This window comes from Melospiza melodia, unplaced genomic scaffold (genome assembly GCF_035770615.1).
Source record: "Melospiza melodia melodia isolate bMelMel2 unplaced genomic scaffold, bMelMel2.pri scaffold_299, whole genome shotgun sequence".
Classification (NCBI taxonomy): domain Eukaryota; kingdom Metazoa; phylum Chordata; class Aves; order Passeriformes; family Passerellidae; genus Melospiza; species Melospiza melodia.
The window spans coordinates 78649-89098 of record NW_026948617.1 but is presented as its reverse complement, the minus strand read 5'-3'; the positions used below and the strand labels follow the sequence as shown (position 1 = coordinate 89098).

At 58.6% G+C, this 10450-nt stretch overlaps 2 protein-coding genes across 2 annotated transcripts; both read left to right on the top strand.

The window, feature by feature from the left end:
* Positions 1–21: 21 nt before the first annotated feature.
* On the top strand, positions 22–1461 carry LOC134434024 (zinc finger protein 3 homolog; the record flags this gene model as incomplete). Its single annotated transcript, XM_063182718.1, has 1 exon — positions 22–1461. A coding segment is annotated over one exon (1197 nt), but the record flags the coding sequence as incomplete, so codon positions are not given.
* A 312-nt stretch (positions 1462–1773) lies between these two features.
* On the top strand, positions 1774–9985 carry LOC134434023 (zinc finger protein 850-like). The gene is made up of 5 exons (XM_063182717.1): positions 1774–2077; positions 2283–3591; positions 3639–3642; positions 4627–4819; positions 6658–9985. Exons 2-5 carry the CDS (start codon positions 2297–2299, stop codon positions 9672–9674), a joined length of 4509 nt encoding a protein of 1502 aa, XP_063038787.1. The 5' UTR covers positions 1774–2077; positions 2283–2296; the 3' UTR covers positions 9675–9985.
* Positions 9986–10450: the final 465 nt, after the last annotated feature.

Sequence of the window (10450 nt, the reverse complement as noted above, 5' to 3'; positions counted from 1 at the left end):
AGATCCCGGAGCAGGAGGGGCTGCAAAGGCAGAGCGCGGGGATCCGAGGGGGAAAGAGCCAGCCTGGGCCATGGAGGGGCTCAGAGATCCGAGCTGGGGCTCCGTGAGCAGCTCCAGGGTGGGCAGGAGAAGCCCCACAAGTGCTCAGAATGTGGGAAGAGCTTCAGGTGGAGATGCCGCCTGATGGAGCATTGCAGAATCCACACGGGGGAACGACCCTACGAGTGTGGTGTGTGCAAGAAGAGGTTCATGAGCAGCTCCGAGCTGCACCATCACCTGCGGATTCACAGCGAGATGCGGCCGTTCCGCTGTCGTGATTGTGGGAAGCGATTTAAGGAAAATTCCACTCTCATCACCCACCGGCACATTCACAGCGAGGAGAGGGCCTACGAGTGTGATCAGTGCAAGAAGAGGTTTAAGCGCAGCGGGGATCTCCGCAAGCACCGGCGCATCCACACCGGGGAGAGGCCCTACGAGTGTGGTCAGTGCCAGAAGAGGTTCCTGACCAGCTCCGAGCTCCTCAGCCACCAGCTCATTCACACCGAGGAGAGGCCGTTCCACTGCTGTGACTGCGGGCAGGGCTTCAGGCACAAGTCTGCCCTCATCGTCCACCGGCGCATCCACACCGGGGAGAGACCCTATGAGTGTCCCCAGTGTGGGAAGGAATTCACCCAGAGCTCCCATCTGACTGTCCACCTGAGGAGCCACACTGGGGAGCGACCCTACAAGTGTGACCAGTGTGAGAGGAGGTTCCTGAGGAGCTCTGATCTCGTCAGTCACCAGCGCATCCACACCGAGGAGAGGCCGTTCTACTGCCATGACTGTGGGAAGGGATTCAGATACAACTCTTCCCTCATTGTCCACCGGCGCATCCACACTGGGGAGAGACCCCACAAGTGTCCCCAGTGTGGGAAGGGCTTCACCCAGAGCTGCCACCTGACTGCCCACCTGAGGAGCCACACCGGGGAGAGGCCCTATGAGTGTGATCAGTGCAAGAAGAGGTTTCAGACCACGTGTGATCTCCTCCTGCACCAGCGCATCCACACGGATGAGAGGCCCTTCCGCTGTCCTGATTGTGGGGTGGGATTCAAGCGGAACTGTGCCCTCATCACCCACCAGCGCATCCACACTGAAGAGAGACCCTTCAAGTGTCCCCAGTGTGGGAAGGGCTTCACCTCGAGTGGCAGCATGACCAGACACCGACAGAGCCAGCACTGAGGGTAGCCCTGAGTGGGAAGAGCTCCATGGCCTTCTCCAGCTCCATCTCACACGGGAGGATCTGCTCTGGATGGTCCCCAGTGAGCCCAGGTGGGCAGAGCCCCCTTGACTCCTGCTTGCAGCACATCAGGCTGGGGACTCCACATCCACCTGGCTCCTTGTTGCCTGGATTTTCTTTTTATATCTCTGTTATTTTTATACACCTTTGTAAGTCCAAGCTTAATAATAAAGATGTTGAACCAAGACGAGGATGTGGACATGGGGGAATCTTCCGGGGGATGAGGGGGATGCTGGGCCAGATGGAGTTGAGGGTTCCTGGGGCAGATTTTGGGCTTCCTTAGGACTTTGGGCACCCCATGATCCCCATTCCCTGTTCCTGTCCCTAATAGTGTTCCGCATTCCTTGTTCCCATTCCCTGTCCCCAATCCCGCTCCCGGTCCCCATTCCCGGTCCCCGTTGCCCATTCCCGGTCCCCATTCCCGGTCCCCGTTCCCGGTCCCCGTTCCCGCTCCGCTCTCTCCGGACGCTCCAGCTGCCCCCCCCACCATTACGTCACCGAGCAAAGCCCGCGCTCCTCCCTCCCACCAATCACGGCGCGCGATCGCTCCCGGATTTGCATAACCACGCCCTCACCCCGCCTGTATTTTGGTGCCGGCGCTGCCCGGGCCGGACTCGGAGCGGAGGAGGAGCGGGAGGAAGAGGAGGGGGAGAAGGAGGAGGAGGAAGAGGAGGGACAAAGGAAGAGGAGGGACAACGGAACAGGAACAGCGGGAGGAAGAGGCGCCCCAACACCACGCGGTTCCCGCGCTCCGGCCGCAGCTGCCCCGGCCCCGCCGGCATCGCCCCCCGGAGCCCGCAGGTGAGCGGAGAGGGGGAGCTCGGCCCGACCCCATCTTGGGGGTCTCCGGGAGGGTTTTTGTGGGGCAGGGGAGGCAAATCCCATCGTGTCCTTGTCCCCAGGGGGGCAAATCCCATCGTGTCCTTGTCCCCACGGGGGCAAATCCCATCGTGTCCTTGTCCCCACGGGGGCAAATCCCATCGTGTCCTTGTCCTTGCTCCCCCAGAGCAGGAGCTGAGCATGGAGAGCAGCGAGGAGCTGGTGGCTGAGGCCGTTGGGAGCGGCTCCACGGCTCGGCAGGGAGAAGCCAACGGGGAGGAGAAGCCGCGGAGATCCCCGAGCAGGAGGGGCTGCAAAGGCAGAGCGCGGGGATCCGAGGGGGAAAGAGGCAGCCTGGGCCATGGAGGGGCTCAGAGATCCGAGCTGGGGCTCCATGAGCAGCTCCAGGGTGGGGTGGAGAAACCCCACAAGTGCTCCGAGTGTGGGAAGAGCTTCAAGAGGAGATCCTGCCTGATTGTGCACCAGAGAATCCACACGGGATCTGATGGTGAAAAACCCACCCTGGACCAGGGTCAGAGCCCAGAGCTGGGGGTCCATGAGCAGCTCCAGGGTGGGCAGGAGAAGCCCAACCATTGCTCCGAGTGTGGGAGGAGCTTCAGGAGGAGATCCACCCTGAATGTCCACCTGAGGAGCCACACGGGGGAGAGGCCCTATGAGTGTGATGAATGCCATCAGACATTTTACAAAAATTCTGATCTCATCAGTCACCAGCTCATTCACACCAACGAGCGGCCATTTTGCTGTCCTGATTGTGGGAAGGGATTCAGGCAAAGCTCCAGCCTCATCCTCCACCAGCGAATCCACACTGGGGAGAGGCCCTATGAGTGTGGGGAGTGTGGCAGGAGCTTCAGGTGTAGGTCCGTACTGACTCTCCACCAGAGGAGGCACACGGGGGAACGACCCTACCAGTGTGACCAGTGCCAGAAGAGGTTTTCGAGGAGCAATGATCTCGTGGGGCACCAGCGCTCACACACGGACGAGAGGCCCTTCCTGTGCCCTGACTGCGGGCAGCGCTTCAACTGCGTCTCCACCGTCAAGAGGCACCGGCGCATCCACAGCGAGGAGAGGCCCTACAAGTGTGGTCAGTGCCAGAAGAGGTTTCAGAGGAGCTCCAATCTCCTCAGCCACCAGCTCATCCACACCGGGGAGAGGCCGTTCTATTGCCGTGAGTGTGGGAAGGGATTCAGACACATCTCTGTCCTCATCGTCCACCGGCGCATCCACACCGGGGAGAGGCCCTACGAGTGTGATCAGTGCCAGAAGAGTTTTACGAGCAGCAGCGTGCTCCGCCAGCACCAGCTCATTCACACCGAGGAGAGGCCGTTCCGCTGCCGTGACTGCGGGCAGGGCTTCAGGCGCAACTCTGCCCTCATCGACCACCGGCGCATGCACACCGGGGAGAGGCCCCACGAGTGTCCCCACTGTGGGAAGAGCTTCGCCAGGAGCTTCACCTTGACCAAGCACCAACGCACCCAGCATTAGAGTCCACCCTGGGTGGGAAGACCTTTGTGATCTGGTCCAGCTCTGTTGGTCTCAGAGCTCTGGGTGATCCCAGGTGGGCAGAGCCCAGGTGATCCCTGTTTGGAGCACACCTGGCTGGGGGCTCCACCTCCTTCTGGCTCCCTGTGGCCTGGCTTTTCTCTTTGTCCTTTTTAAATCTGAGTTTAAAAATAAAGATATTAAACGAAGACAAGGTTTGGGACATGGGAGGATCTTCCACGGGATGAGTGGGATGCTGGGCCAGAGGGAGTTGAGGGTTCCTGGGACAGATTTGGGGCTTCCTCAGGACTTTCGGCACCCCACGGTTCCCGTTCCCTGTCCCCATTCCCATTCCCTGTCCCCATTCCCGCTCCATGTCCGCGTTCCCGGTTCCATTTCCCGTTCCTTTCTCCCATTCCCATTCCCTGTCTGCATTCCCGATTCCATTTCCCATTCCCGCTCCCCTCTCACTGAACGCTCCGGTTTCCCCAAACCCGGCCATGACGTCACCGAGCAAACCCCGCGCTCCTCCCGCCCACCAATCGCAGCGCGCCATCGCTCCCTGATTTGCATAACCACGCCCATTCTGTCCGGCCCCGCCCGCCGCCCGGCGCTGATCGCTCCCAGTTCGCTCCCAGCGCTCCCAGTTCCCTCCCAGCGCTCCCAGTATCGCTCCCAGCGCTCCCAGTTCCCTCCCAGCGCTCCCAGTATCGCTCCCAGCGCTCCCAGTTCCCTCCCAGCGCTCCCAGTATCGCTCCCAGCGCTCCCAGTTCCCTCCCAGCGCTCCCAGTTCGCTCCCAGCGCTCCCAGTTCGCTCCCAGCGCTCCCAGTTCCCTCCCAGCGCCCCCAGTATCGCTCCCAGCGCTCCCAGTTCCCTCCCAGCGCTCCCAGCGCTCCCAGTATCGCTCCCAGCGCTCCCAGTTCCCCCCCAGTATCGCTCCCAGTTCCCTCCCAGTTCCCTCCCAGTATCGCTCCCAGCGCTCCCAGTTCCCTCCCAGTATCGCTCCCAGTTCCCTCCCAGTTCCCTCCCAGTATCGCTCCCAGCGCTCCCAGTATCGCTCCCAGTGCAGAGAGGAGGGAAAGAAGGAGGAGCGGGAGGAGGAAGAGGAGGGACTGAGGAGGAAGGAAAGGAGGAGCAGGAGCGCGAGAGGAGGAGGAAGAGGAGGGACAGAGGAAGAGGAGGAGCGGGAGGAAGCGCGGCCGCATCAGCCCCGGAGCCCGCAGGTGAGCGCGGATGGGGGAGCTCGGTCTTACTGGGAGCGCTGGGAGCGGTACTGGGAGGGAACTGGGAGCGCTGGGAGCGGTACTGGGAGCGCTGGGAGGGAACTGGGAGCGCTGATTTATTATTTTGTATTAGTTATTATCTATTATTTTATAGGGCTGATTTATTTTTTAAGATAGATATTGTATTTAAAATAAATAAAATATTAAAACTCTATGTATTAATATAGATATTAATTAAAATTGTATATTTAAAGGTATATATTATATTAAAAGAAAATTATACAGTTAAACCCTACTAAAAATACAAGAAAAGATTCCTTTAGAAGGCTCAAAAGGAAAAAATCCTGAAAGGAATGATAACAAAAGCTGCTGAGCCTGAGAGAATCCGAGCCTGCTCCCCGTGATTGGCCATGAATTAATAACAAATTAAAAACAAATTAAAAACACCCAGAGCGGCCCAATCCCGGCCGCGCCTGTGGCATTCTGCAGCCGCAGATAATTCTTGTTTATCTTTTCCTCACAGGCTCCTCAGCTGCTCAGGAGAGGGGAAAAAACCCTAAAAAAAGAGATTTTTCAGGAAATCTCGAGGAAGGCAGGGCCCCTTTTAACCCTCTGTGTGCTGGGGCAGCTGCCAGCCCGGCCTGGGGGGAGAAAGGGGGGTGGGGGCAAATCCTGTCCTGGGATGGGGGCAAATCCCAAATCCCACCCTGAATTGTGGGGCAAATCCCATGCTGGGATTGGGGCAAATCCCAAATGCCGTCCTGAATTGTGGGGCAAATCCCAAATCCCAAATCTCATCCTCAACTCTGGGGCAAATCCCATCGTGTCCTTGTGGGGCAAATCCCAAATCCCACCCTGAATCATGGGCCAAATCCCACCCTGTCATTGGTGTGGGGCAAATCACAAATCCCACCCAGAATTGTGGGGCAAATCCCATGCTGGGATGGGGGCAAATCCCAAATCCCACTCAGATTTGTGGGGCAAATCCCATCGTGTCCTCGTGGGGCAAATCCCAAATCCCACCCTGAATTGTGGGGCAAATCCCACCCTTTCATTGGTGTGGGGCAAATCCCATCCTGAATAGTGGGGCAAATCCCAAATCCCACCCTCAATTGTGGGGTAAATCCCATGCTGGGTTGGGGGCAAATCCCAAATCCCATCCTGAATTCTGGGGCAAATCCCAAATCCCAAATCTCACCCTCAAATGTGGGGCAAATCCCCTCATGTCCTTGTCCCCACGGGGGCAAATCCCATCGTGTCCTCGTGGGGCAAATCCCAAATCCCATCCTGAATTCTGGGGCAATTCCCAAATCCCAAATCTCATCCTCAACTGTGGGGCAAATCTCAAATGCCATCCTGAATTGTGGGGCAAATCCCTTCCTGAATATTGGGGCAAATCCCAAATCCCGTCCTGAATTGTGGGGCAAATCCCAAATCTCACCCTCAAATGTGAGGCAAATCCCATCGTGTCCTTGTCCCCACCGGGGCAAATCCCATCGTGTCCTTGTGGGGCAAGTCCCAAATCTCACCCTCAATTGCGGGGCAAATCCCTTCCTGAACTTGTGGGGTAAATCCCATCCTGAATTCTGGGGCAAATCCCAAATCTCATCCTCAACTGTGGGGCAAATCCCATCCTGTCCTTGTGGGGCAAATCCCAAATCCCACCCAGAATTGTGGGGCAAATCCCACCCTGTCATTGGTGTGGGGCAAATCCCAAATCCCATTGTGTCCTTGTGGGGCAAATCTCATCGTGTGCTTGTCCCCACGGGGGCAAATCCCATCATGTCCTTGTCCCCACGGGGGCAAATCCCATCGTGTCCTTGTCGTTGCTCCCCCAGAGCAGGAGCTGAGCATGGAGAGCAGCGAGGAGCTGGTGGCTGAGGCCGAGCTGGGGCTCCACGAGCAGCTCCAGGGTGGGCAGGAGAAGCCCCACGGGTGCTCCGAGTGTGGGAAGAGCTTCAGGTGGAGATCGTCCCTGGTCCGCCACCGCAGGATCCACACGGGAGAACGCCCCTACGTGTGTGGGGTGTGTGGGAAGAGCTTCAACACCAGGTCCTACCTGATCGTCCACCAGAAGATGCACAACGGCGAGAGGTCCTACGAGTGCGGGCTGTGCGGGAAGAGCTTCAGCACCAGCTCCCACCTGATCGTCCACCAGAGGAACCACACCGGCGAGAGGCCCTACGAGTGCGACGTGTGCCAGAAGAGGTTCCCGAGCAGCTCCACGCTCCGTGGCCACCAGAGGATCCACACCGAGGAGCGGCCGTTCCGCTGTCCCGAGTGTGGGAAGGGCTTCAGGGAGAACTCCACGCTCACCACGCACCGCAGGGTCCACACCGGGGAACGCCCCTACGCGTGCGGGCAGTGCGGGAAGAGCTTCAGCACCAGCTCCTACCTGGTGGTCCACCAGAGGACGCACAGCGGGGAGAAGCCCTACGAGTGCGGGGTGTGCGGGAAGAGCTTCGGCAGGAGCTCGCAGCTGATCGTCCACCACAGGAGCCACACCGGGGAGCGGCCCTACGAGTGTCCCCAGTGCGGGAAGGGCTTCACCAACAGCTCCAACCTGATTGTCCACCAGAGGAGCCACGCTGCGGAGAAACCCTGCGAGTGCGAGCAGTGCCGCCGGAGGTTCAGGAGCGTCGGGGAGCTCGTGGTGCACCAGCGCTCGCACGTGGAGGAGAAGCCGTTCCACCTTCTGGAGTGTGGGCAGAGCTTCAGTGACAGCTCCAAGCTGGTGAAACCCCGGTTCATCCACGGTGAGGAGCGCGAGGAGAACTTCAGCGGGAGCTCCAGGCTGGTTGTCCACCAGAAGGACCACACTGAGGAGTGTGAGGAGAATTTCAGCGGGAGCTCCAGCCTGGTTATCCGCCAGAGGAACCACACTGAGGAGAACTTCAGCAAGAGCTCCAGCCTGATCGTCCACCAGAGGGCTGAGGAGAGACCCTATGAGTGTGAGAACTTCAGTGAGAGCTCCAGCCTGATCATCCACCAGAGGGACCACGCTGAGGAGAAACCCTATGAGTGTGAGAACTTCAGTGGGAGCTCCAGCCTGGTCGTCCACCAGAAGGACCACACTGAGAAGAGACCCTATGAGTGTGAGGAGAACTTCAGCAAGAGCTGCAGCCTGATTGTCCACCAGAGGGACCACGTTGAGGAGAACTTAAGTGAGAGCTCCAGCCTGATTGTCCACCAGAGGGACCACGCTGAGGAGAGGCCCTACGAGTGTGAGAACTTCAGCGGGAGCTCCAGGCTGGTCGTCCACCAGAAGGACCACACTGAGGAGTGTGAGGAGAACTTCAGCGAGAGCTCCAGCCTGATTGTCCACCAGAAGGACCATGCTGAGGAGAGGCCCTACGAGTGTGAGAACTTCAGTGGGAGCTCCAGCCTGGTTGTCCACCAGAAGGCTGAGGAGAGGCCCTACGAGTGTGAGAACTTCAGCGAGAGCTCCAGCCTGGTCATCCACCAGAGGAACCACACTGAGGAGAACTTCAGCGGGAGCTCCAGGCTGGTTGTCCACCAGAAGGACCACACTGAGGAGTGTGAGGAGAACTTCAGCGGGAGCTCCAGGCTGGTTGTCCACCAGAAGGACCATGCTGAGGAGAAACCCTATGAGTGTGAGAACTTCAGTGAGAGCTCCAGGCTGGTTATCCGCCAGAGGAACCACACTGAGGAGAACTTCAGTGAGAGCTCCAGCCTGATTGTCCACCAGAAGGACCACACTGAGGAGAGACCCTATGAGTGTGAGGAGAACTTCAGCAAGAGCTCCAGCCTGATCGTCCACCAGAGGGACCACGTTGAGGAGAACTTAAGTGAGAGCTCCAGCCTGATTGTCCACCAGAAGGACCACACTGAGGAGAGACCCTATGAGTGTGAGGAGAACTTCAGCAAGAGCTCCAGCCTGATTGTCCACCAGAGGGACCACGTTGAGGAGAGGCCCTACGAGTGTGAGAACTTCAGTGAGAGCTCCAGCCTGATTGTCCACCAGAGGAACCACGTTGAGGAGAGGCCCTACGAGTGTGAGAACTTCAGTGAGAGCTCCAGCCTGATTGTCCACCAGAGGAACCACGTTGAGGAGAGGCCCTACGAGTGTGAGGAGATCTCCAGCCTGGTCATCCACCAGAGCGACCACGTTGAGGAGAGGCCCTACGAGTGCGACCAGTGCCACCAGAGGTTCTACACCACCGCCACGCTCCTCAAGCACCAACGCGGCCACGCCGAGGAGCGGCCGTTCTGCTGCCCCGACTGCGGGAAGAGCTTCAAGAGCAACTCAGCCCTGGTGGTCCACCAGCGCATCCACACCGGCGAGAGGCCCTACGAGTGCGACCGCTGCTGGAAGAGCTTCCACACCACGTCCGACCTCCTCCTCCACCAGCGCGTCCACGCGGACGAGAGGCCCTTCCGCTGCCCCGACTGCGGGGTGGGCTTCAAGCACAACTCCACGCTGGTCAAGCACAGGAGGACCCACACCGGGGAGCGTCCCTACGTGTGCTGGCAGTGCGGGAAGAGCTTCGGCGCCAGCTTCAGCCTGGTTGTCCACCACAGGAGCCACACCGGGGAGCGGCCCTACGAGTGCGGGGAGTGCGGCAAGAGCTTCTCGCAGAGCTCGGGGCTGGCGGCCCACCAGAGGTGTCACACCGGGGAGCGGCCCTACGCGTGTCCCCGGTGCGGGAGGAGCTTCTCGCAGAGCTGCAACTTGGCCAGGCATCGGTGCAGGGCGCGGGAGGAGCTCCGCGAGCTGCTCCGGGCCCGCGGTCCGCAGGAGAAGACAACCTGGATGGTGCCCGGCGGGCAGCACGCGGGTTTGGAGGACGCCTGGGTGAAGGTTCCTCATCCTCCTGGGTTTGTCAACTTCTGAGCCAGAAAAATCTCATTTTTCCCATCTTTTTTGGTGGTCTTCAGCAACACTTGAAGGTCTTCTCCGCCATCAATCCGTCCACCATGATGGATTGATCCCCAGTGAGCCCAGGTGGGCAGAACCCAGGTGATCCAGGTTTGGAGGACACCTGGCTGAGGGTTCTACATCCTCTTGGATTTGTCAACTTCTAACCCCCAAAAAATCTCATTTTTTCCATCTTTTGGTGGTCTTAAGAAGACATGGATGTCTTCTCCACCATCAGTCTCCCGTGGGAGGATCTGCTGTGGATGGTCCCCACTGATTCCTGTTGAGAAGACACCTGGCTGAAGGTTCCACGTCCTCCAGGGTTTGTCAACTTCTGAGCCAGAAAAATCTCTTTTTTTCCATCTTTTGGTGGTCGTAACCCACACTAGATATCCTCAGATGTCTTCTCCACCACGGGAGGATCTGCTCTGGATGGTCCCCACTGATTCCTATTGAGAAGACACCTGGCTGAAGGTTCCACATCCTCCAAGATTTGTCAACTTCTGGCCCAGAAAAGTCTCTTTTTTTCCATCTTTTGGTGGTCGTAACCCACACTAGATATCCTCAGAGGTCTTCTCCACCACGGGAGGATCTGCTCTGGATGGTCCCCACTGATTCCTGTTGAGAAGACACCTGGCTGAAGGTTCCACGTCCTCCAGGGTTTGTCAACTTCTGAGCCAGAAAAATCTCTTTTTTTCCATCTTTTGGTGGTCGTAACCCACACTAGATATCCTCAGAGGTCTTCTCCACCA

Bases quoted from the DNA above. Each gene is read 5' to 3' on its own strand.
- LOC134434023 (XM_063182717.1), top strand. From the start codon at position 2,297: ATGGAGAGCAGCGAGGAGCTGGTGGCTGAGGCCGTTGGGAGCGGCTCC. The intron at 4,820-6,657 runs GTGAGCGCGGAT...TTGCTCCCCCAG, and splicing joins ATCAGCCCCGGAGCCCGCAG to AGCAGGAGCTGAGCATGGAG.